The sequence below is a fragment of the Saimiri boliviensis genome, chromosome 13 (genome assembly GCF_048565385.1).
Source record: "Saimiri boliviensis isolate mSaiBol1 chromosome 13, mSaiBol1.pri, whole genome shotgun sequence".
NCBI classification, from domain to species: Eukaryota; Metazoa; Chordata; class Mammalia; order Primates; family Cebidae; genus Saimiri; species Saimiri boliviensis.
This window is the reverse complement of record NC_133461.1, coordinates 112,889,301-112,916,485: the sequence shown is the minus strand read 5'-3', so window position 1 is coordinate 112,916,485 and position 27,185 is coordinate 112,889,301. Positions and strand designations below refer to the sequence as shown.

General features: G+C 48.5%; 1 protein-coding gene across 7 annotated transcripts in view; it reads left to right on the top strand.

Moving 5' to 3' along the window:
- DLGAP2 (DLG associated protein 2) overlaps positions 1-27,185 on the top strand; it is an 868,686-nt gene that overhangs the window by 293,048 nt on the left and 548,453 nt on the right. The window contains exon 1 of one of the 7 annotated variants that reach the window (XM_074384217.1): positions 1-27,185. This exon is cut by the window's left edge and continues 2,466 nt beyond it. The exons of the other annotated variants lie outside the window; for them this stretch is intronic. Coding sequence (XP_074240318.1) covers positions 27,152-27,185 — 34 coding nt within the window. The 5' untranslated portion in view covers positions 1-27,151. 7 annotated transcript variants of the gene reach the window in all.

The following is a 27,185-nucleotide window of genomic DNA, read 5'->3' as shown; positions in this document are numbered from 1 at the left end:
GGGTCCAGCGGTGGCCTAGCTGCTGTGCCCTGCAGAGGCAGTGCCGCCTTGACGTGTCTGAGGAACGGAGCACGTGGAGCCGACAGCCGCAACATCTGCTGTCCCTGAGGGCATCCCGTGCACTTTCTTCTCTAAGGGGTTAATTTTACACTTTTGTCCTCAATAAAACAGTAGCTTTTTAAAATGCTGATGTGGTGTTCAGTGAGGAGCGGTGTTCTATGAGGAGCGATGTTCGGTGAGCAGTGGTGTTCGGTGAGCAGCGGTGTTTCGTGAGCAGCGGTGTTCGGTGAGCAGCGGTGTTTCATGAGCAGCAGTGTTTGGTGAGCAGTGGTGTTCGGTGAGCAGCGGTGTTTCGTGAGCAGCGGTGTTCGGTGAGCAGCGGTGTTCGGTGAGCAGCGGTGTTTCATGAGCAGCAGTGTTCGGTGAGCAGTGGTGTTCGGTGAGCAGCGGTGTTTCGTGAGCAGCGGTGTTCGGTGAGCAGCGGTGTTCGGTGAGCAGCGGTGTTTCATGAGCAGCAGTGTTCGGTGAGCAGTGGTGTTCGGTGAGCAGCGGTGTTTCGTGAGCAGCGGTGTTCGGTGAGCAGCGGTGTTCGGTGAGCAGCGGTGTTCGGTAAGCAGCGGTGTTTCATGAGCAGCAGTGTTCGGTGAGCAGTGTTGTTCGGTGAGCAGTGGTGTTTCGTGAGCAGCGGTGTTCGGTGAGCAGCGGTGTTCGGTGAGCAGCGGTGTTCGGTGAGCAGCGGTTTTTAGTGAGCAGTGATGTCTGGTGAGGATGGAGTGGCTTTGCCCTTGTCAGGTTCTTGTCCTTATCTGAGAAGAGGTTTAACCAAAGAGGAACATGCAAAACCCAGCCCCTTTTAGCCACTTGGGGCCATTAAAACATCCGAGCAGGCTGGTTCCCTCTTACTTGTCTCAGCCAGGGGTCCTCCAGCATTAACGTTCATCAGAGTGGCCCCGGGAGAGCTTGTCGAAGCTCAGACAGCCGGCCTCTTCCCGCTTGTGACCCAGCAGTCCTGGCAGGAGGCCGAGCATTTGTGCTTCTGAGTCTGTGGCTTGATCACACTTTGAGAACCACTTTCCAAAGCTGAGGTTTTATAGACATGGAGGAGGTTGGTGTCCAGCATGCCTAACTAAAGCCTGGAGAACCAGCGTGGAGCCTGGGTGGACAGTTGGACAGCTATGTTGTTGACGTCCTCGTATGCTGTAGGGAGGCTGTGTGTGTTAAGTGTGTGTGTTCATACGCAAGCATTCCATCCTTCTGGAATCGCCACCTGTGTTTTTCTCAAGAAGACAGTGTCTTCTGTCTTCAGTGTTTGTATCCCCTGGAGGATGTGTTCAGCACTGAATTGGCCATCATGTAGCAGGAAGGAATAATTCTTGAGCAACATTTTATGGGCTATAAAGAAATATTAAACATTAGGAGTAATTCTCAAGAAGTAGCCCCATTATGCGTCAGATAATTTGGATAAATTGAAAGCCCTCTTTTGGTTAGCACTGTAATTTCACAGTGTTTGTCCCTGTGGTTTCTGTTTCTGTAAAACCATGTAAAATTTGGACCTTGAAAGGAATAATAGGACTCAAACAAAATAAAAAAATAGGTGAGGACTGAAATTAATATGTGGGTGGGAAGTGTGTGTAAATACGACCCTGCACATGCTCATGGAAACATCAGAGGGTTTTCAGCCGGAAAATCAAGTTGCTATGTGAGGAACCTCAGTGAGACTCCGTGTCGTATGACATCAGCTATTTGCCAGTTTCTCAGGTATCTGTCCGTTTGAATTGGATGCTTTTGTGTCTCTCCAGGTTATGTTTAATTCTTATGCTGAAGTCACATAGCCTGTTAGATAGGTGTTAGGATGCTCGTATTCTGTAATTTTTCAGAAACTGGGTTTTCAGCCTCACTTTCCTCCTTTATAAAATGGAAGCAGTAACCTCATTATAGCAAATTGACATGATTGCTTCATGGAGTGGGACTCGTAGGAGGTGGCCCTTGTGGAAATACGCAGTCAGCTCAGCTCAGAGGAGCCACGGGACAGAGGACACTATCCTGTGTGCTGTGAAAATACGAACCCCGTGGAGTGTGGAGTCATGACCCCTTCCTGGCCTGAGGATGTTTTTCATCACTGACCCCAACGTGAGCTTCCCTTCCTTCCAAGGATGAACGCTCATTCTCGAAACTGCCTCTTGTCATCTAGGCTATAAACCAGGATTGTGTACTTGCAGTCTACAAAGGTGCAGGCTGTTTCCAGAAACAACATACACGGGAAACACCGAAACAACTTCTTTTGCTACCTTGTGTGACTGAGGATGGAATCTTGATTTTAACTGAGCTCTAGGAAATGGTCCATGCTGCTGTCCTTTTTGTCTAAGGGCAGGTGTCCATCCTCGACAATGAATATGGTTAATTTTAAATAAAAGTTAAATTTAGTCTGTAACCACAGGATCCTTTAAATTTTGGGAAATAAAAGACAGGATCAGTATTAGCACCTCATGTATTGGATAGATATTTTTTAAGGAATAGAAGTCCTCTTTCATTATGACAAGCTCATATCAAAAACCATCTGATTTCCAGAAGAAAGCGCTGTGGAGGGCAGCGTGACCATCTCTTCATCTTGGACTTGCCGCAGGCGGTACTGTGTCTCCTCCCAAAAACCCCCAGCGAGCGCCTTCTCAAGGAGCAGGTCTGTGAACACTCAGGGTCAGCCCCTTCCTCGCATGCCCAGCCCTCCTGTGTCCCGGGCTCTCCCGGCCCTGAGAGCAGCTGTGAAAGGGTGCAGCGTGCAGGCCATGCTGGGGGCTGGCCTTGAGGGAGCACAAAACCTAGAGCCGACATCATCTACACTGCAAACACCCTCCTCCTCTTGCTGCCGGCAGCCACTTATCTTCTGATTTGAATGAGGACACCGAGTCTAGGTCAGCTTGACAGGCACACTGTGGGTCTGTGGAGGCCATGGGTCTGCGGAGGCTGCAGGTCTGCTGAGGCTGCCAGTCTTTTGAGGCCATGGGTCTATGGAGGCTGAAGTTCTGCGGAGGCCGCGAGTCTGTGGAGGCTGCGGGTCTGCGGAGGCTGCAGGTCTGTGGAGGCTGCGGATCTGGGGAGGCTGCGGGTCTGCAGAGGCTGCGGGTCTGTCGAGGCTGTGGGTCTGCCGAGGCCATGGGTCTGTTGAGGTCATGGGTCTATGGAGGCTGCAGTTCTGTGGAGGCCGTGAGTCTGTGGAGGCTGCGGGTCTGCGGAGGCCACGGGTCTGGGGAGGCTGCGGGTCTGTCGATGCCATGGGTCTGTCAAGGCCATGGGTCTGCCGAGGCCGTGGGTCTGTAGAGGCCGCGGATCTGCGGAGGCTGTGGGGCCAGGTATGCCCAGCTGGCCTCAGGCCACACCTGGAGCTTTCGCATCTGCTTTAACCTTTGATCTCTCCTGCCGTGTTCACGGCAGAGCTCATTGCTGTCGATGCACTGAGAGTTTCTTCCTGTTAAAATAGTCCCCACCTGGCCGGGTGCCCTGGCTCACACCTGTAATCCTAGCACTTTGGGATGCCACGGCAGTTGGATCACCTGAGGTCAGGAGTTCAAGACCAACCTGGCTAACATGGTAAAACCCTGACTTTACTGAAAATACAACATTAGCTGGGCCTGATGGCGGGTGCCTGTAGTCCCGGCTACTTGAGAGGCTGAGGCAGGAGAAACGCGTGAATCCAGGAGGTGGAGGTTGCAGTGAGCCGAGATGATGCAACTGCACTACAGCCTGGGTGACAGAGTGAGACTCCATCTCAACAACAGCAACAACAACAACAAAGTCCCCAGTCACATCGTATCTGCCATGGACCGCAAACCCACATTGTGACAGATCATATGTCAACACAGTCATCAAAGGTAACCAGCCAGTTAGCTTGGAGATGAGTGGAGATTGCCTTTGGCAGCTACTCTCAGCCTTTGTCTTTTGAGTGGCAGCGAAAGCCTACCTGGCCGATGCATCCATGTTGACATGTGCCCTGGCAAGAGGCACCCGGAAGGGAACAGAGCCTGTTTGGACCCCAGGATTTTGGTGGTGAGGGAGGACATGGCTTTTTCTCCTTTCTTGTATTTCTGCGCCTGTTTCTGCTCCTACAGGAAAAGTGTTCCTCAGGCTCTTTGCTGAGGGTGAGCTGGGCTCTCCTTGTGCAGAGAACGTCAGGTCACAGCCTCAGTGCCTGCTCTGTGCTTGCAGTTAGCTTTCTCCCGGACTGTCTCTTGATGTTCCCTTGATGTTCCTCTGCTGGGCAATTCTGTGTCCCCTAGATGGAGCCGTCGACCTGACTTGCAGAGCGGAAGGGCCAGGCAGAGCCTCCAGCTGCGTCCTCAGACTGCAAACCCCAGACACAGAGAGGCAGGAGAGACCCTGAGGGGCCCAGCACCTGCTTGGCCAGGGTCCCTCACACCTGAGTGATGCCTCGTCCGACTTTCCCGGGGAGGCTGCTCACCTCCCGGCTGCGGAGAGCAAACAGAACCAGGGACGTTCCGGGGCACAGCCTTGATTTCGATTGAGCTGTTTCCAAGGTCATGATCCATGCGGGAGAAAATCAACAATGTGACCAGTACAGAGAGCAGATGAGTGGGGCCTCCTTAGGGGTTTCAGGGAAACATGCTGTACTCAGAGGCGGTGTAGGATTTAATGTCTGATCTTGTATCTGTCAGAACACTTGTTATCTTGTAACCAGGAGCTCTAAAAGAAGCAGTCGGCCTGCAGTCGTGTTCTGCCCAGATGTGCATGGGGAGAAGAGCTGTGAAGGGCAGCCCAGGAACACACTGCTGGCATTGAGAGGTACCTTCAGCCCGTGAGGTCACAGAGCAGGTGCCCAGGAGACAGTGGCCAGGGAGGGCCTCCGCCCTAGGAGCAGTTATGCTGGCCAGGTCAGAGGAGAGCACAGAGCCCAAACATGGGCCGTTTCTTCAGAATCTGCAAGGATATGTGGGTGTCACCCGGACAGGCAAAGGCAAAAGCACAGCGGACGTGAGTGCAGAGAGAGCTGGTCTGTCTGCGGCGCTGGACATGGTCCGTGGCTGGTGGATGTGATTTGCAGGTGGTAGATGTGGCTCCTTGGGGTTGGATGTGACTGGTGGGTGGTGGAGCTGGCTCCATTGGGGCTTCCCTGTGGACAGTTCCTCCTGGCCTTAGTGGGATAAAGGATTCTTCAGGAAGCAGTAGGCAACTGAGAGACCCCTGTGACTATGTCAGTGAGTGATAGTGAAGACCAGGAGGACTGCAGTGGTGACGGGGTGATGGGCAGCATGAGATGTGCTGCTGTTTTGGGGAGCGGGGGGGCTTGCTCAGTCGTGTGGATTTGGACCAGGTGTGAAGGGAGGGGATTGTTCTGGCTGCTGCATTGTCAGATAGAATTAATGCCCAGATTTCTTTGCATGAGATAAGTTAATCACCTGGGTTTTGGGCTCTCAGGGTGGGCAGTGCCTCTTTGGCTCCTGTTAGAAAGACACATTGAGACCAAGAAAGGATCCAGGGCAGGCTTGCCTCGGTACTGGGTTGCAGGAAGGCAGGTGTGGAGAGCTGGGCAGTGTGGAGAGCTGGGGTGCAGTTGCTTGTGATGCTTTCTGAGTTAGAGACTTCGAGTCACCTCTGAAGCCCCCAGGGCTCCTCAGAGGACAAATCATGAACCCGTCACTCCCTCAGGGAAGTGACTGCATTGCCACTCCATGCCATGGTTCATAGCTCACCGGTCCTGCTCTTGTTGGATGCAAAGCTCAGGATGTGAGATACTGCCTCGGCCCTCCTCGTAACGCCTCCCCTTACAACCTGGCACTGAGTAGAGGCTCAGTAAAGCCCTGTAGAGAGGGACTGGTGGTCGTAAAACCCAAACTACGGGTAGTTGTCACTTAATGTCATCTCAGATAAAGGAATATGTAAGAAAATAGAAAGATGGGAGATCTTGATTGTAAACACTCCCTGGGCAAAACTCTGCTGTCTGTGGATTTGCTGTGCTCCCTTGTCAAAGCCCTGTCCTGTACACGGAAGCTCCACCTCTCTCACACTTGCCCAGGAGGCTGCACAAGCTGGACAGCAACAGACAGCTGTGTCCATTGTTCTCGCTGGACGCGCCTGACTGCCAGGCTTAAAGTCACTCCCAGTGCTGTCTGGAAGGACACAGGTCTCTCTGGGTCTCCAGATTAAAGACAGTCCCGGTGCTGCCCAGCAGGACACACATCTCTCTAGGTCTCCAGATTAAACACAGTCCCAGTGCTGCCCAGCAGGACAAATGTCTCTCTAGGTCTCCAGATTAAACACAGTCCCTGCACTGCCCAGCAGGACACACATCTCTCTAGGTCTCCAGATTAGGCACAGTCCCAGTGCTGCCCAGCAGTACACACATCTCTCTAGGTCTCCAGATTAAACACAGTCCGTGCACTGCCCAGCAGGACACACATCTGTCTCGGTCTCCAGATTAAACACAGTCCCTGCACTGCCCAGCAAAACCACATCTCTCTAGGTCTCCAGATTAAACACAGTCCCAGTGCTGCACAGCAGGACACAAATCTCTGTAGGTCTCCAGATTAAACGGAGTCCCCGCACTGCCCAGCAGGACACACGTCTCTCTAGGTCTCCAGATGAAACACAGTCCGTGCACTGCCCAGCAGGACACACATCTCTCTGGGTCTCCAGATTAAACACAGTCCCAGTGCTGCCCAGCAGGACACGCATCTCTCTAGGTCTCCAGATTAGACACAGTCCCAGTGCTGACCAGCAGGACACACATCTCTCTAGGTCTCCAGGTTAAACACAGTCCCCGCACTGCCCATCAGGATACACATCTCTCTAGGTCTCCAGATTAGACACAGTCCCAGTGCTGCCCAGTAGTACACACATCTCTCTAGGTCTCCAGATTAACACAGTGCGTGCACTGCCCAGCAGGACACACATCTCTCTGGGTCTCCAGATTAAACACAGTCCCAGTGCTGACCAGCAGGACACACGTCTCTCTAGGTCTCTAGATTAAACACAGACCCAGTGCTGCCCAGCAGGACACAAGTCTCTCTAGGTCTCCAGATTAAACGCAGTCCCAGTGCTGCCCAGCAGGACACACATCTCTCTGGGTCTCCAGATTAAACACAGTCCCTGCGCTGCCCAGCAGGACACACGTCTCTCTGGGTCTCCAGATTAAACACAGTCCCAGTGCTGCCCAGCAGGACACACATCTCTCTGGGTCTCCAGATTAAACACAGTCCCAGTGCTGCCCAGCAGGACGCACGTCTCTCTAGGTCTCCAGATTAAACACAGTCCCTGTGCTGCCCAGCAGGACGCACATCTCTCTAGGTCTCCAGATTAAACGGAGTCCCTTTACTGCCCAACAGGACACACATCTCTCTAGGTCTCCAGATGAAACACAGTCCCAGCGCTTCCTGCAGGACGTGGGTCTCTCTAGGTCTCCAGACAGTCACTTCTCCCATATGGATTCCAGTGTCCCCTCTCCCATCCTCTGTGTCAGTAGATGACTTTGATTCCCACTGCACTAAAAGACCAGAAGCTCTTGGAGGAGACTTTCTGCTGAGCCCTACCTTGTCAACACTCAGCTCCCAGTGTTTGTGCCCCTGGCTGCTCTCCAACCCCTCACCGTGGAAGAGCTTTGACTCCAATAATTCTTCCTTCTTGGCCTGAATCTTCAAGCCTTCTCTTTGACCTCAGCATCCTCATCACCCCATGGTGGGACCAGCATCTCCTCCATGTTTCAGAGGAGTACAGTTAACTTTGGTCACAGACTTAAAAGGTCCTTGCTGTTTCCTGATACGCACACATGGTAAGTGAGAAGAGAAAGAACCTCCTGAGAATTTCTTTCTTCTTTCCCGAGACAGCTCAGCCCAATGCCCGGTCCCTTCCCCGAACGACAGAGGTTGAACGCAGAAACCCTAGTCTAGATTACCCTGCTTCCACTGTCCAGTCTGCTACCTAAGAGCTTCTGGGGTTTTGGCAATGTACTGAATTTCTCTGCATCTTAGCTTCCCTGTTTGTAAAAGTGGATAGCAGTAGTGTCTACCTAATAGGTTGGTTATGAGCAATAAACGAGCTATAGTGTGTAAAGCACCTCACACACACACAGTGCCTAGCATATACTCAAAGCCACTTACTTTTAAATGTTTTTAGTTTTTAATGTTGATAAATACAAATTGTATATGTTTATGGTATACAAAGTGTTGTTTTGAGAGATGTGTATCCTGCAGAATGACTGATGGGCTAATTGACATGCATTACTCACATGCTATCATTTTCTTGGACGAGACCTGTAAAACCTCTCTTAGCAGTTTTCAAGCATGTACTGACCGGGGAACGGCAGCCTTCATGCTGTGCACAGGTGTCCTGACTGAGTTCTCCCATCTAATTGACATTTTGTGTATTTTGAGCTCCCCTGTGGAGCCCTGACCCAGGTCCTGCTAACCATCCTTGTTTTCCTTGCTTCTGTGAGTTCCCTTTTTAAGGAACAGGTGTGTGTGTGTTGTCTGTTTTGTTCACTCTGGGATGGGGACACATAATAAGTGCTCAGTAAGTGTTGGATGCAAGCAGGAATGTGCAGTTCTAGGAGACTCGCCACAGGAGGGCACCCGGTGGTTGCTTGGATGTCTGCGGAGATTGAAATACTGACTCCCAGACCTGCTGTCTGTGATCCAGGCTTCACCTGGCTTGGGTCCCAGTTATTTCAAAGTGAAGGATTGCAAGAGGAAGGACTTTTGGGTTTTAATTTGTGAAACAAGGAGAAAAAAGTGAGAGAATGCTATGAATGTGCTATTCAATTTTGTTGAAGATGTTTGTATTAAGAAGTCTGGGAGAGCCCAGTGCTATAAAAGCTTCCCAGTTACCAGTAAAACAATGGTAAATAGAATGAACTCAGGCAGTTATTAGCAGAAAAAAATATTTTTGGAGGCTAATGTCAGTTTAGTCACTTATATTTTGCTACTGCCTTCATTTTTGTTCTACCTTGAATACAATCTGTCACTTGGCCATATGAAATCCTTGTCATAGGAAGACATTTGCCAGTTTTGTGTCAGGAATATCAAAGTGTGCACCTGACGAAGGTGCACGTTTCACTTTTCCTCTAGTTTGCAGGTTGCTTTTTCTGTTGCCTTGACCTCATGTTCTAAATCCCCCCTCCCACTTCCCCAGCTGCTGTGCATGTATGATTTTGCAGGGGTGGATGTGTACGTGAATGGAACTGGCTGATTCAAACCTCTTCTGCTGGAATAGAAACATGCTGAAGAGGGCTCAAGTACTAATCCACATTGCCTGTGGGAGTGTCTGAGGCTGTTTCACGTAACACGACGTTCGTGTTGACCCAGCTGCTGTTTGAGACATGTTAGCATGTATTGAATACGCGAAGGACTCCCCTTGACATCAGGGTCTTGCATATGTAGCTGGAAGTTGCTTTGCAAATGTAAATACGGTGTGCTCTTTATTCAGCTCTTGATTAACAGAGATGCTTGTGGAATGAGGAATTTGTGATTTATTAAATGTTCTGCTGAATTTGGATTTCACTGAAGACTTTTCTTTTTTTCTTCCTAGCCATCTGGGGTGAGGGCTTCATCTACTCTCAGTGCTTGGTAAATGCACGCAAGGTTTGAAAGAACTGATATGCGTCCTTTTTTTTCCTGCTTTATTAAAGTAACAGTTTTTTTTTCCAAAAAACAGCTTTATTGAGACATAATTTACATACCATGAAATTTAGTCATTTCGAGTATAAAATTCATTGGTTTTAGTGTATTCACAGAGTTGTGCAGCCATCACCACTGTTCAATTGCAGAACAATTCTTATCCCCAAAAGACACGCTGAACCATTTGACAGTCTCTGCCGATTCTCTCCTTTCCCAGGCCCTGGAAAACAGTAGTAGACTTTGCTTTTATAGGGAACCTGTGCTCAGCATTTCCTATGAAAGGAATCAAACAAGAGGCAATGCCTTGGGTCTGGTTTCTTTCCTTAGTAAGGTTGCCAAGCTGCTTCTATCTTTATGATATGCAGGTTGAGTATCTTCTATCCCAAAGTTTTGGGAAATGAAGTCTTTCAGATTTTGGATTCTTTTTTTTTTTTTTTTTTTTTGGAATATTTGCATTATACTTACCAGTTGACGATTCCACATTGGAAAATCCGAAATGCTCCAATGAGCATTTCCTTTGAGCATAATGTTGGCACTGAGAAAGCAGATTTTGGAGAATCTTGGATTATGGATTTTTGTATTAGATGCTAAATATGTGTAAGTACTTTGTTATTGCCAAATAAAATTCCATTGTCTGGGTGTAACGTGTTGTGTCTCTCCATCCTGTCTGCTGGTGGATGTTTTCACTGTTCCCCGTTTTTTGCCTGTTAGGGATAATGTGGCTCTCAACACCCATGTCCTGTGCCTGTGTGGGTGAACATTTTGACTTCTCCTGGGCATGGAAGTAGGAGTGGCATTTGTCGGGCCGTGCAGTAAGTCTGACGCACCGAGGGGTCACCACCTGTTTACGTCCACTGCTGCAGAGTCCGAGGGCTCTGCATTCTCTGCGTCCGCACCCGCACCTCTTAGCGTTTCTCTTGATTGCAGGCACCCTGCTGAGTGCACAAGGCATCTCACTTGTGATTTGCATTTCTGTGTCTGTGAGTTATGTTGAACATCTCTCTGTGTTTATAGGCCATTTGTGTATGTTCTTTGGAGACCATGTCCATTTAAACATTTTGACTTTTTACTTTTGTTGTTAAGTTTTAAGAAATACTTAAATACTATGGATATAAGTCCGATATCAGTGATGTGATTTGCAAATGTTTTCTTCCACTCTGTAGGTTGTCTTTCAGCTTTTTTGATAGTATATTTGCAGCACACGAGATTTGAGTGTTGATGAAGTCTCATTTGCCTATTTTTGCTTTCTGCTATTTTCTTCTCTTGCTGTCATGTATAAGAAATCATGGCGTACCCCATGGTCACAAAAAATGACTTGAAGTAACATCTAGGTTTACAATTCACTTTGAATTAATTTCTCTTTATGGTGTATGATAGGGATCCAACTTTTTTTGTTTTCTTTTGTGTATGTGTGGGCATCCAGTTACCCCAGGATCATTTGTTGAAAAGAATATACTATTCCCATTTCCCATTGAGTCGCCTCACGTCTTAGTGTGTTCAGACTCTGTAGCCACAGGATAGCCTGTACTGGGTGTCTTATAAACAACAGCATTTATTTGCCACAGTTCTGGGGTATGGAAGTCCCAGATCAAGGCACTGGCAGGGTCAGGGCGTGGTGGCGGCCACTTGTTCCTAGATGGCCTCCCACTGTGTCCTCCTGTGGCAGAAGGCCGAGGCCAGTCTCTGTAGCCTTTTTCATAAAGGACCTTTGTCGCTTTCATGAGGGATTAGCCCTCATAACTAATCACCCTCCACAGGCCTGCCTCCCAGCTCCATCACCTTGGGGATTCGGTCTCATCATGTGGATTTTTGAGAGGACAGAAACATTCACTCTGTAGCAGCATCCTTGTTAAAAATCAGTGTTAATGTTTATTTTGTGGTTCTCAGTTTATTCCATTGATCCACATGTCTAGCCTGTGTACAGAGTTGTAACTCAGTCTTTCTTTTTTGTTTGAAAACCTCAGACTGTGGAGGCCTGCCAGGGTGCAGCCGCAGTGCAGTTTCCCAACTGTGTGTATCTCACATTTCCAGCTGACCTGCCCAAGTCAGAATTTCCCTGGAAACGATTTGACCTTGTGAGAGTTGTTCACCTCCCTAAGCCTCAGATTTTTAATCTACAGAGTACAAATGGACTGGATAGAACTGGCCTGCAGAGTAAGTGAGATGCCCACGAAGAACACGTCAGTCACTCAGAACCCTGCCCATGGGCTCTTGTTTCACCCTCAGTCTTGCGAGCTTGTCACCTCCATTTACAAAGTACGCCTCAAGGCTCACAGGGACTGGAGAACTGGCCCAGACTGCAGGAGTTAAATAAAGGTGAGATGTGAATCTAGTTCCATCTGACTTCAGCAGCTACGAGGGCTGCTCTTGCTCTCGGTAGGTGCTGACTCTAAAACCTGCCCCCGAGGCTTCTGTGCCCAGTGAACTCGGGAAGACCTGGTAGGCTCCGCTCCCTCCTCAGTGTCCCTTCTCTTCTGCTGGAGATGATTTTTAACCAGCAAAGTACGGTGGTCAGCACTCGTGTTTCCTGGGGCCATGCACTTTGAATCAGCTGGGCTCAAACCACATGCCTTGACATGTGTGCATGATGCTGTTTGAGTGGGAAGAGGATGCGCCCAAGACCCAAGACCTGGAGCCGGGGCAGGGGTGGGTGTTGTCTGCCTGCAGTTCTGCCCCTGAAGCCATAGTCTTGGGACAGCTGCCCGCCCCCGGCAGCCTTTTCTTCTCTGTAAAATGAGTAGCTGGGATTAGATATTCTCTTGGATCTCTCTGACTTTAAAATTCACTGTGCCTATAAATATGAGTAAGTGATTTCACAACTATATTTAAAACTGCATGAACAGACTCACTGGTAGAGAAACAGCAGTGATTTAACTGAGCTGCAGCGGCACTTGGTTTTCTAGGAAGCATGATAGATTGTAGAATTTTCAGAATGACATTGATAAAAGATTGACAAAGTTGTGTCTATACACGTGACTTCCCATTTGAGGATCCATTCCTATAAAATATATGTGAGGGGAAGCATCTCATGGAGGGCATCATCGGTAATGTTTTAGGAGACAGCTGGGGTGTCTCTGAGCTTTTGTTCCACAGGGACTTCATATCTCTCATCTCTCAAGTTACTGGGGACATGTGGGATGGAATGGCGAGCAGTGTGAAAATGGAAACGCTGGGGATGGAGACCTGATCTACTTCTGTAATCTTAATGTCTTCAGAGAGGCCTGCTCTACCTGTATGATTTGAATGTCATTGAAGACACAGACACATTCTTCCTGTGGCTCACTCAGAGGGTCCCCCAACCAGTGCCACCTTGCTCAGGAGCATTTGGTCAGTGGCAGCTGTTTGAATGTTTGTTTCTAAGCACCCTGTTTAACATCACATGGGTATACAACTTACTCTTTGATCCTTTATTTGTAAAAATGTATTGTGCTTTCCTCTCGTTAGAGAAATATTATTTATGTTATGAATGTTAGGGCATGTACGAAAAGAAAATACCTGGTTATTCCATATTCCACCACGCTGAAATAACCACTATTGACAGTGTGCTGGATTTACTTTACACACACACACACACACACACACACACACACACACACACACTCTCTTCCGTGAACACAGACCCATGCATGATGCATGGACATAGACACATGTACATATTAATGGTAGCATGGATGTACATGAACAGACACAAGCACAGTACATAGACACAGGCATATGCACACATGAGTGCAGGCAGTCACACACATGCATATGTACACAGGCAGTCACACGTGTCCACACACGTACATGAGTGCAGCCACACATGCATATGTACACACATGTGCAGTCATACATGTGTAGACACACATCCATTAGTGCAGTCACACATGGGCATGTGTACATGTGCAGTCATGCATGTGTACAGACGTACAGCAACACATGCATATGTACACACGTACAGTCGTGCATGTTTACATATACACACAAGTGCTAGCAGTCACAGTGCACACGTACACATACACAAGCAGTCATATAGATGCACACATGTACATGCATGTGTAGTCAGCCACATACACATACATGTGGGCACACATGTGCAGTCACATGGGCACATGTGTAAACACATGCCAGCAGTTATAAGATGCATATGTACACACACATGCAGGCAGCCACACACATGCACACACACATGTTCACAGATGTTCAGTCACAATCACGTGTGCATATATTTTCTGATAACAAACTTTGTGGTGTGCATAGTTTTAACCAACTTTTAAATGTTTATTATAAATTGTAAATACAGATAGTCTCCAGTTTGTCCATGGTTTGATTCATGGATTTTTGACTTTAGGATGGTTCAAACATGATACAGGTTTAGTAGACACCATATGAGTGCGTGACCCTTCTGTTTTTTACTTTCAGGACAGTACTCAATATTGCATGAACACCCAACATTTTATTATAAAACAGGCTGTGTGTGAGATGACTTCTGCCCACTGTAAGGCGACGCAAGTGTTCCTTGAGGGTTGGCGAGGCCAAGCCATGATGTTCTGTGGATTAGGCGTATTAAATGTGTTTTTGACTTATGACATTTCCAGTTTGTGATGGTTTATTAATCAGGAACCCCATTGTAAGCCAAGGAGTGGCTGTCCCGAGTGCAGTAACTTTGTGTTCTTAGACTACATGAATTTCATAGCTAATTGCGTCCCATGTACATGTGATAATTCTTCCAACCCAGCCTCCTTGTCTTGACATTTAAGTAGCTTCCACTTAATCACATTTGTAGCATATTCCAAAGTATTTTCTCATTAAAATGCCTGGCTGTTTTCTTAGCAACCGATTTGAAGGACAGATTTGCAGAAGCCTTCAGTCAGGAGGTCTGTGAGGGATGACAAGGATCTGAATTTTTTATGTGCTTCCCAGTAGATTTCGATGTGCAGGCAGTGTGTGAGAAACACGTGTGACCTATGGGGCTTAGAGAGAGAGGGGCTGTGGCAGGCCCAGTCATTTCATGGTGGGGTCATTTCATATGTGGTGGGGTCATTTTGTAGTAGAGTCATTTCATGTGTCAGGGTTTATTTTGTGGTGGGTTCATTTCATGGGTAGGGTCATTTTGTGGGTGGTGGGTCATTTCATAATGGAATCATTTCATGGGTGGGGGTTCATTTTGTGATAGGGTCATTTCATGGGTCGGGAGTCATTTTGTGTGCGGGGGGTCGCTTCATGGTAGCGTCGTTTCATGATCAGGGGTCATTTTGCGGGTGGGGTCATTCCATGATGGCCCTCAGTGGGCCAGCGTGCAAAGGGAGTAACTTCCTCCTGGACAACGTCCTTGATGCAGCCTCCGAGATTACCTGGGTGATTTGCCTTCATCCCATAAAGGCCTCATTTAGGGAACCCAGGTTCTCTGGCCACATGGATGCAGCGTTTTCCAGCAGCACTCGACTAGGGGGGCACTCAGCTCTGTTGTCTCAGATCTGGCTGCATGTTCTCTCCATACAAGATCATGTCACATCCAGATGCAAAATGATCAAACGCCATCAGCACATTGGGGAAGAGCTGCTGTAACTTCTGCAGAGAAGGCACTGCCTAGGTTAATGTTGATACCACTCAGCATAAAGATGACATAAGCAGAGTATTTTGTTAAAAAAACACCACAGAGAATCTACATGTGCACAACTAGAAATAGGCTTGCTACTGCATAATCTTATCTAATGGAGCATTTTCTGAATTCTTAAATGGACTGTTTTGGGGTCAACTGTAAAGTCACGTCCGGTCCACATGACAGTGTAGACCGAAGCTGCTTCCTCTCATGTGGATCCCACCACGCTCAGGGCAGCTGTTGGGTGGCTGGGGACGTCACCTGCCGATCTCATGCCTGGCCTCTCAGGGCTTAGCTCTACTCCTGTAATGGAGACATTGACTGGAAGGTCTGCTAGGGATTTTCTCCTTTCAATTTCAGCATGCCATGAATTCATGAAGGCAAGTGAGCATAAATATGTCATCTATAAGCCTGTTAATTTATAAATTTGCACATCAGAGGTTGCCACCTCTTACATTCTACTCACAATGATATGCCCCACAGGGACACAGGCTCAACACTCTTGCCACCGGCACACACCTGCCACCAGCATACATCTGCCACCTGCATGCGCCTGCAGGCCAGCATCGCTCTCTTGTGCCTGCGCTGCAGCCCTGGAGCGCCTGCTGTGTGCACTGAACTCCCGTGTTAATGGGGTGGGCCTGGGCGCGGCTGCCCTTCCTGGGCCTGCTTGTGACTGCCCCTTCCCCTCTTCCTCATGTGTATACACAGTTCGTACATAGTCCAGTGGGTTTTACCTCATTCAGCTGTTTCTTCCTTCTTCTCTCAAATTCTTAGGACTTCCTTTACATACAGAACGATGCCAAATGTCGTGGGGTTTTTAAAGCTAAGTATCCTGTGATCCCTGACTCAAAGGCAGTAAGAAGGAAATAATTTTCACCGGAAATTTTAACGCCTGGCATCGCAGCGTACACTGGGAATGGGGAAAGTTTGCTGTAAGGTGAGGAGAAGGCAGTGGGGAGAGAAGGGAGTGCAATATTTGGAGGTGTTACCATATTCCAAGCATTGTGTACAAGAAAGCCCTTGACTGGGGTTCACCGGCAGGGTCCCTCGAAGAGCTGTCATTAGCTTCGGCCTCGAAAGATGACTGGGGATCATTAGCGCACCTGTAGGAACAAACCCTGTGGATGTTGCATTAGCCTGGGGGGTGCAGTTCGTTTTTTCTGGTTAGTAATTAGACTGACTCATCTGGGTAATACAGGGAGGGGTTTTCTAGGGGCTTGGTTGCACACACTGAACTTGTTTATAAGAATATAGGAGAGGCTGGGAGCGTTTCTAAAATATGGCCTCTGAAAACACGGGGCAATGGCAGAATCTTTAGGAGCGTGAACCTGGCTGCAGTCCATGAATAACTGTAATATTCAAACTCATTCTTAATCTTCCCCCAAATGTCTATATAGAGAGCCAGGCGATATCCAGGTTAAGCAAATATTCAAGAGAAATGTAAATATGGCCTTCCTTAATTAACAAATTTGCTAGCATTTCTCATCCCTGCAGAGTTGCTATACATTGTTCAGCTGCCACTAGAATTTACATGTGCACAGAGGAACGAACAGGGAAGCATATGATGTAATGCATGTGGCCGTTTGCAGTTCTGCAATGAGGTACAGAGAGGTGCTGTGTGTTTTGTACTGTGATTTGGGGTTATTTAAAAGAAATCAAAATGGAAGCGTGGATGTCACAGAGTTGCACCCGTCAGATGCAGGACCTTCTCTCCTCTGGTTACTGGCCAGTCTATTTGGGCAAATTATTTAACATTACCCAACCTCAGGCCCTGATGTATAAAATGCCTTTCTCGTACGACTGTTGTGAAGTTTAAGGGAACGTACTACACACGCGGTACACGTGAGTGCATACCCTTGGAAGGGAAAGAGCTTGTGCAAGCTTGATCTCCACAGAGAAGGAACCAGAAGCACCAGGTATGTCCCAGTCAACTCTGTCTTCATCCCAGCCAGCTCATAGTCTTTGAGGCCGGGGCTGTTAAAACCTGAGGAGTGGGCCGGGCATGGTGGTTCATGCCTGTAATCCCAGCACTTTCGGAGCCCAAGGCAGTTGGATCACCTGAGGTCAGGTATTCGAGACCACCCCCACCAACATGGTGAAATCCACCTGACCAGCATGGTGAAACTCTGTCTCTACCAAAAATATAAAATTAGCTGGGTGTGGTGGCATGCGCTTGTAATCCCAGTTACTCAGGAGGCTGAGGCAGGAGAATCACTTGAACCCAGGAGGCAGAGGTTACAGTGAGCTGAGATTGCACCACTGCACTCCAGCCTGGGCAACAAGAGCCACTGTCTTTAAGAAAAACAAAAACAAACAAACAAAAAACCCGGGGAGTGAAATGTGTGGATGCAGCTGAAGAAGAGACAGACTCGTGAGTGATGAAGATTGACACAGAAACACATCAAGCAAAGAGGTCCATACCTGTGAGGAATTCTGTGGATGTGTACTGTATCAGGAGACAGGATAATTCCTGGATTTAATTGCGAAGGGCCCCAGTCTTTCTGCCTGACATATTGGGTACTAGTGGATTGTTGTCATAGCAACCAAGCAAGTAACTGTGGCAGGTTAGCTAGCAGCCAAAAATTATTATAATATTTAAGAACCAAAACTTTAATATTTTATTTTCATTACTGTCACTGTGGTTTTCCTTCCTAACAGAATGAATTCCTGTGCTATTTATAGGAACCTTTTCTGCAGTGCTTTTAGAGCAAGTGCTGTTTGAGTTTACGTTTTCCAAAAGATTAAAAATGATCCTTTTGAGGAATTTCACTTTTATTTGGGTCTTCCTGTGTAAAGAAATCTGTGGTTAGCAGTACAACAAATGTGTTACCCGGCCTCTCTTTCCTGGTCACATTCAGAATTCCACTGCTGGGTGCTGTTCATCATCACGAGAGCTGAGCACCGTGTGCTGCCCGTGGTGTTGCCAGGAGGATTCCTGTACGTTTTTCTTGTCCTGCTTTGAGTACAGGCATGAATGCATGCACACAGGTACAGACACACATGCACACACATGTACACCGAGACATGAACATGATCCACGCATAAAAGTCATTCGCAGTCATGTCTATGCTGAAACCCAGTATGAAAACATTTCGTGTCACTGTTTTAGTGTCTGTATTAAATGGCTTGGACTTTACTGTTAGCTAAGAGCATCTTAGATTTGCAGTCGCCAGTTACTCTTCGGCTTTGTAGGCCTCTTCCATCATGTCAGTAGAGGTTTTTAGATCAGAGCTGTCTTAAGTTTTCACATAAGTAGCTGTATATAGACTACTATATACTTTAGTCTAACTTACTGTATATTAGCATATATATCTCTGTAAATATTTATATTTTCCATGGAATTCATTGTTCATATAGAAAGTAAATAAAACATGCCCAGTAAAATTTATCTTCCCTCTCTTGGGTTGTATACTGAGGAATGATCAGGTAACAAATGACAGTTTAATTTAAATCAAACAAAGCAGTATTCTCAGCATAAATTAACATTATTTGGAGTATTTGTTTCACAGTTTTGACATTGCATTAGTGTTATGCTATTGTATTGGACAAGATTTTTTTAAAACTCTTGGATACTGAGACTAAATTATTTGCAATCAAATTGTAAGGAAAAACCATAATTCATATAAAAACATTTTCATTATCAACCGTTTTCATTAATGCTTTTTGGTTGTTTTATAAAAAGCACTGGAACAAAAGAATAGCCTTTTTGGACAGTGGCACAGAAAAATGGTTTTTCCTCATGAAACAGTACTTGCATATAGAAAATTGAATATGCAAGAAATGTTGAGGCCACATGCTCAAAACAGTCACATGTTATGATGTACATTTAAGACGTTCATAAGGATCAACTTTCTAAAAATGTTTACCAAGAATCAAATCTGTGGAATAGACATTTTGTAAAGGTGGATGCTAACAGTGTGTGTTTTGAGACTACTTTTTCTTAATTGTCCGATTATGTGATTATATGATGACGTCTAAAAATAAAGCGCTTTTCCTGGTGGTTTGGGCCTGATGAGCTATATTTTAATGAAAGAGAAGATGAGTTCATTAAGAAGTTTGGCTTCAACTTATCAGACTAGCAAATCAATTTCTGTTTTTCATTTTAGATCAGTCACGGTGATTTGGAGTCATCCATTCACTTTACATCTCTTCTTCCTGCTCTAAATACTGATCTAATAAAATATCTAGGTTCTTTACCTGTGAATGTGTAATGACTTTTCTGCTTTACTGTTTGGGTCAGATGAAGCATTTTTCTACTTAAACTCTGTAGTTACTGTAAGACATTTTACAGGTGGATTCTTTATTTAATGAGTCTGCTAATATTTTCTGTCAAATGTCTAAAACCAAAGACACTCGCCTACTCACTGCCAGACATCTGATTAAGACTCTGGAGACAGCCCTTTGGGTAAGCCTCTGGTTGCTGTCTTCCAGCTGCTCCACAAAGCAGGTTCCAAAGCTGGGGTCCCTGCTGTAACAGCCCAGAAATCTGCAACCAGCAACGTTGCCTTGCTTAGCATTGACGGCTCATCCTACTGAGGAGGCCTCACCAGCAGAGAGGGGCACCTGAGTCAGACTCATCTAGGCTTGAATCCTGATTCTGACTTCAAGGATTTGGACACAATATTTAATCTCTATGGATCTCCACTACTCAATCTTCAGATGTCAGGGATGATAATGATACATGGCCAGCTACAGACGAGAGTGGTTGCAAGGGTTGGAGTGTGGCCATCTTGGTGTGCCCTGGGGCTGTGGAGATGCAGGAGGCAGCTCCTCATGGAGGCAGCTCAGGGAGTGGAGAGCAGAGAGGGCTTGGTAGTTCCCGTGTGGAATATTTCATGACTGAGTAAGCATCCAGCCGTAAAACTTCCTCAGGTGATTCAGTGTAGCACTGGAGGGTTCTTAGGAGAAATGCAATTCTTGTTTTAGGAAAACACACGCATTTTTTTCTGGTTATAACTTTTGATCAAACAACCCCAGTTGAGTGTGTTGTGTGGAATGGTTTTACAAGGGGCCTGGTCATGGTGGCCTCTCCCCTCACGGTGTCCTAGTGCTTTCCCCTGAGCCTCTGTGGCTCTTCTGACACATCTGCGGTTTCACTTCATGCACCTGCTCCATGCCTGTGGCGGAGGCGGAATTCCTCGAGCCCTGCGTGTCCTCTGTCCAGGTTTTCTTTAGCTTTCTTCCATTATTCCCGTCTTTTTTTGTAGTTTATTTATGTGTCTTAATTTTGGATCTTTTTCATGCTTTGGAACTGTTTTAAGGAGCCATTCTTCAGTCTCTTGTTTGCTGTAGAACTATCAAAGTTGTGCCTGTCCCCTTCACCAGCAGGACTCCAACTAATGACTTCCAAAATGTGTGTGTAATGAAACACAGCTTCGGTGGAAAGGCGCTGGGACGCTGACCTGGCCGCGCCCAAGTGTGGGTTTATCCAGGACTGCTGTTAGCGCTGTGCTGCTGTTCACATCAGCTCTGGAGTCAGGCTGAGCTGGATTTGAATTCTGACCCTGACAGGTAATCGCCCCAGAAGTTTCTTAATTTTGATCTCAGTTTCTTTAGTTGTAAAATGGAAATTCCACCTACGTAAGACTGGCTGTCGTGGCTACATGCAGTTGTGCCCCTGAAATTCTAATAGTTCCTGTAATACCAATTCCCCCTTAATCCTTTACCTTCATTTTCTAGTGAATACAGTCCAACTAGAGAGGTGAGAATTTCCTAGTGATAAATCCCCTTGAAGAGACAGAGACAGACAGTGTTTGTTAATCCTGAGAACTTCTGGGCCCATAGGAATCATCCACACCCACAGTTTTGAGAGACACTACCGTGAGAGAGATATTTTCTTGCATGAACATAACTTTGGGTTGTTAAATTAAATTATTACTGCAGAGCTTTACCTTTCAAACCTGTGAGAGCTTTCAGTGTGAGAATACTTTTTAAGGACACACAGAGCTCCCATGAGGTATGCATCCATTGTGAGGCATTGAAGTTACCGTCGGTATTAACGTCGGTTATTAAGAAACAGGAGTTTTAACACAGGTAAATTCGAATTACATACAGTTCCTGTTAATCCAGAGACTCAAATGCTGCATGCACTTTCCATTTTACTACATAATTATTTATGTTGGGGTTGAGCACACAAGGCCTACGTCTTTAATTGATGTTTCTTCCCTTCTATAGATATAAATGGCATTGCCTAAGAATTTGGCTGTTGACTCATTGTCTCTGTAACTTACCGGCTGTGTTGCCTCTTGATTTCTTACATCTACTTATGAAAGAAGATTAGAAATCTCTATGCTAAACGACAACAATCTTTCTGGAGGATGTAAGCAGGGACCAGGCAAACAAGAAAACCTCTAGTGTAATTTTCTCTGAATTAGATTTATTTGCAAACAGCTTGCGGCCTTTCATCTTTGAGAATTGTGACTATATTCATTGATACTAACACCAGAGGTTAAAATGTGTTACCAAGAGAACAAATGGGAGATAATCTTTAATTTAATGTGAAAAACAAAGTACTTGTTGAAGCTTTGATGTTTAAGACTGGAGAGTTTCTGGCTCTCATTTTCCAGTTCTGAAATCCTTCATTTTATGTTAGGACCCAGAGACATCAAGCTGTATGAATTATGAACACTCTTTTCCTTTATTTGTGGTTGTACATGAAGCTAGGATTATGGGAAAACATTCTATCCATAGTGTGCTTCTGGTGAACCTAACAGTTGTGAGAAGAAAAGGTGTTACCCTGCTCTGCAGATGGGTGGCTTCCCATGGGGGTGTGGCTGGATTTACTAACAGTGGGTCTTGTTTTCAGCACTTTGCCAAAGACCCTCTTTTGGGACTGAGATGTTGCTTTACAAATAGTCATTCACTTGGCACTGAGAGAATAAGCCCGAATTTCTGTAGGAACCCAGGATCTGCCATGCTTGCGACTGGTGACTTGACGGCTGCAGCCCATGCTCAGCTGTGAGGCGCTGTCTGACGTTGGGTTCTGAGCTTTGTGCCATCCAGTTCAATCATCCACAGAACTCTAGAGGGGTTCCCAGTTCCTGCCGTCTGGTTCAATCACCCACAGAACTCTAGAGTGGCTCCCAGTTCCTGCCGTCTGGTTCAATCATCCACAGAGCTCTAGAGTGGCTCCCAGTTCCTGCCGTCTGGTTCAGTCATTCACAGAGCTCTAGAGTGGCTCCCAGTTCCTGCCATCTGGTTCAATCATCCACAGAGCTCTAGAGTGGCTCCCAGTTCCTGCCGTCTGGTTCAGTCATTCACAGAGCTCTAGAGTGGCTCCCAGTTCCTGCCATCTGGTTCAATCATCCACAGAGCTCTAGAGTGGCTCCCAGTTCCTGCCGTCTGGTTCAGTCATTCACAGAGCTCTAGAGTGGCTCCCAGTTCCTGCCGTCTGGTTCAATCATCCACAGAGCTCTAGAGTGGCTCCCAGTTCCTGCCATCTGGTTCAGTCATTCACAGAGCTCTAGAGTGGCTCCCAGTTCCTGCCGTCTGGTTCAGTCATCCACAGAGCTCTAGAGTGGCTCCCAGTTCCTGCCGTCTGGTTCAGTCATTCACAGAGCTCTAGAGTGGCTCCCAGTTCCTGCCGTCTGGTTCAGTCATTCACAGAGCTCTAGAGTGGCTCCCAGTTCCTGCCGTCTGGTTCAGTCATTTCACAGAACACTAGAGGGGCTTTCAGTTCCTGCCGTCCAGTTCAGTCATCCACAGAGCTCTTGAGTGGCTTCCGGTCACTGCCATCCAGTTCAATCATCCACAGAGCTCTAGAGTGGCTCCCAGTTCCTGCCGTCTGGTTCAGTCATCCACAGAGCTCTAGAGTGCCTTCTAAGTCCTGTCGTCCAGTTCAGTCATCCACAGAGCTCTAGAGTTGCTCCTAATGCCTGCTGCCCAGTTCAGTCATCCACAGAACTGTAGAGAGGCTTCTGATTCCTGCCATCCAGTGTAATTATCCACAGAACTCTAGAGGGGCTCCCAATTCCTGACATGCAGCCGTTCTCAGGTTAGCCTCAGGGGCTGTGCAACAACCCAGCTGGTGAATGTTGTTCAGCAGGGAAGGACTGTGCTAGGGAAGAGGAAATCAGCTTGCAGGAGGGCAGGGGCCTGGCTCTTTAGGGCTCATTACAGTAGCAGGAGTCCTAAAGCCAGGGTGCTGCTCTCTGCTCTGGTGCTCCGTGACAGCTCTCTGTGTCCAGCAGTAATGCTAAAGCCAGGGCGCTGCTCTCTGCTCTGGGGCTCTGTGACAGCTCTCTGTGTCCAGTAGTCATGCTAAAGCCAGGGCGCTGCTCTCTGCTCTGGGGCTCCGTGACAGCTCTCTGTGTCCAGCAGTAATGCTAAAGCCAGGGCGCTGCTCTCTGTGCTGGGGCTCCGTCACAGCTCTCTGCGTCCAGTGGGAGTCCTAAAGCCAGGGCACTGCTCTCTGCTCTGGGGCTCTGTGACAGCTCTCTGCGTCCGGTGGGAGTCCTAAAGCCAGGGCGCTGCTCTCTGCTCTGGGGTTCCATGACAGCTCTCTGCGTCCAGTGGGAGTCCTAAAGCCAGGGCGCTGCTCTCTGCTCTGGGGCTCCGTGACAGCTCTCTGCGTCCAGTGGGAGTCCTAAAGCCAGGGCGCTGCTCTCCGCTCTGGGGCTCCGTGACAGCTCTCTGTGTCCAGCCGTAATGCTAAAGCCAGGGCGCTGCTCTCTGCTCTAGGGCTCTGTGACAGCTCTCTGCGTCCAGTGGGAGTCCTAAAGCCAGGGCGCTGCTCTCTGCTCTTGGGCTCTGTGACAGCTCTCTTTGGGCCCTGGATCCTCTTGGCTTTAGTTACAGGGAGAGGCTCCATCCCTGGCAGTGCCTCACCCCCTGGGTTCCAGTACACTTCATTCTCAAGGGCCTCCTGGGTGCCCTGGGCTGTAGACTTCTCCCTGCCATCTCTGTGGGAGGCAGGAGGGATGGTGTCTTCCTTAGGAACACAACTCTGGAACCGCAGTCCCGAGCCCAGCGGCCTGGGTTCCTCCCTCAGCTCTGTGCCTTGGTTTCTGTCTCCATGAGATGGAGCTCCCAGGAGTGCCAGCCTCAGGGGCCGTGGGAGGACTGCATGAGCAGGGCAAGTGGTGTGTGCTGAGTGTGGGCTGCTCTGGGTCAGCCCGTCGCCTCTCCTGTATCAGGCTGTGAGGGTCTTGCAGCCAGGGGTGTGTTCACAGGTTTGGTCTGGTTTGCTCCCTTCTGTGTCCCCACCACCTAATAAATGTGTGGAAAATGCTTGTGGGGGGACACGCTGTGGTCATTGTCCTTGGATCAAGGCCCCCTCTTTCCTGTGGGAAGGCTGAGGTGGGTGAGGGAATCCATGTCTCTGTGGGTGCCATGGTGACCACAGAAAACACCAGAACAGAATGGAGACATGGCCCCCATGGGAAGTTAGGCTCTGGTGACAGTGACACCCCCTATGGGAAGGAACTCAGGCTGTGGACAGTGTCACCCCAGTGGGAAGGGAGTTAGGCTGTGGGACAGTCACCCATCAGGGGAAGGAGTTGGGCTGTGGACCTTGTGGGCGGCGTGGAGAGGCAGGCTGTGGACCACGTGGGGGGCGTGGAGAGTCAGGCTGTGGACCGCGTGAACCGCGTGGAGAGTCAGCCGTGGACCGCGTGGGCGACATGGAGAGTCGGGGCAGCCGCGATGCACACTGCCATCTGTGTGGTGCAGGGAGCGTGAATCGTGGTATTCACAGATGGTGGTTTTGAGGTATGATTGGGCTCTAGAAGGCCAGCAAAATGGAAGCAAGGACGTGTTGACAGCAAGCTAGCGGTCGCCGGGATGGCTTGTTGAACCGGAAACGGAATCTCGGGACGTGAGTCTGGGGCTTTGAGTTCCTCCACAGGGTTCCCAGTGGAAAAGCCTCAGGGCTTGTGTGGCTGCATCCATTTCCCATGGCCACTGTCGTGATGACCACAGGCCGGGTGGCTAGAGGCAACAGAAGTTTATCTTCTCATGATTCCGGAGTCCGGGAGCCCAAAACCTTGGTGCCGGCAGGGTAGGCTACCTCAGAGGCCCTGAGGGCGTCGGTCCCGCCCCCCAGCTGCTGTGCCCTTCCTGTTCCAGGCCCACAGAACTGTGGTGCCAGCCCCTGTCCCTGCTTCCCATGGCCGCCTCTCTCTCTGTGGGTCTCTGTGTCCTAAGCGTCTCTTCTTAAAACACTGCGTGTCATCAGATTTAGGGCCCGCTCTAAATCCGGGAAGGTCTCACCTCAAGATGCTTCATGACATCTGTAAAGACCTCATTTCCAAATAAGACCACCTTCTGAAGATCTGTGTGGCCATAAATCTGGGGGGATGCTGTTCCACCATCTGCTGGTAACAGCGATGTCCTTACTGAACATCATTGCCGCAGTTCAGACTGTCCTTCGGGCAGCCTCTGCCTCAGAGGTGGGTCTGGGTTTCATGTCTCATCCTTCCTGTGTGCCTGGGATGAGGCAGGAGGCCACGGCCAGGGCAGCCTGGCGTGCTTGTGGGGAAGAGGAGGTGGGCTGTGCTCCCTCACTGTCGAGGGATCTGAGTGTGTCTCCCAGCCATCAGTATGTGTGTTGGCATATTGACGTTGTGTAATAAACACGGGCTTTGGTGAAGCGTGGATGCGTCTCTCTGCTGGGAAACCATAGCACTTCCCCACGAGGGTAGAGGAGCACCCTGACCTTTCTAGCATGCATGACCCGCCCACAGGGCTGTTTTCCAGGAAGATTCTCATCTGACTTGGTCTGTAGACCTGGCTCTGGAAACACCACCCATTTCAAGTGAGCTCTTTGGATCACTGGAATAGTTGAGGGGAAATTTTGGAAGATTTTATGATGAAAATTTGCCTTAACGCCTGCTTTACTCTCTCCAGTGTGGGTCCAGCCGTGATCTCTACCACCAGCTTTCCTTGTAGGCATGGGTGGTGCTGAAGCTGAGGTGTGTGCGTGACTCTTCCACATGTTCATTGAGGGAAAGCTGCTGCTGGGAGGTAGAGTTTACCATTATTACAACTCAGATACACCTCTACCACAAGTCATGGAAAGATCCTGTCACCTCTCCTAATTCTCATCCCTCCCCTCCAGCCATGAATTTTATGGAGTAAGACACGTGTGGACTCAGGCAGAGCTGGAGTCTCCATACTTCCAAGAACAGCAGCAGCCAAAAGGCCCCAAACTGTCGCTGTCACAGAGTGTCCCTGTGGTGTTTTCCAGGGAGCCGTGGCCCTGGTGGGCGCTGGGTTATGCTACAGATTCAGCGAGTTCCGAAACACTTCCTTCCCTGTCCCTCCTCCATGAGGACTTTCTTGGAGGTTGCAGTGAGCATTTCCGTGGAGGGCTTTCCTCCTCTGTAACTTTTCAGACACCCAGGAGCACGCGACGTTGCTGGCAGGAGCCGCTCTGTGTGGACTTGCCCCTCTGAGCGCCCTACCCACTCACTCTTATAAAGACCTGTGTCGTCAGCCCTGTGACGCTCCCTAGGAAGTTGCCCATTTATGGCTACTAGAGCAAATGATATCATCACAATAGGTGGCTCCTGTTTAATTAGGGATCATTTGTGAAATGAGATTATAGACGTTTATCTGAAAAAAACAGGAGATGGAGGCACCTGCTCTCTGTAATTGATATCCTTGGGGAGAGCGGTGCGCGGTAATTACGCCCATGGCTAACTGTGTTACAGGGAAGGAGCTCGCCTCTCCTGCTCTGCACCAGGTGGCCCCCACATCCACATGGAGCTGACTCCAGATCCATGTTTTCTCTCACGCTTGACTATGTGGGCCATGCATCGCAGTCCTGTGCCTGCCACGCTGCTGCAGTGCCTGGCTGGCAGAGCTCCGTGGCAGCCTGGTCCGGGCTGTGGCTGACGGCGCCTTGGTGCACACTCGCGTCCTGGCCTGCTTCTAAGCAAGGATGTGGAGGCTCCCCTGAGTACAGGACTCCCCGTCTGCCCAGACGCCTCCTGTGCTCGGCATTTGGATGCTGCAGACCGAGCGGCAGGAGTTTCTCCTCG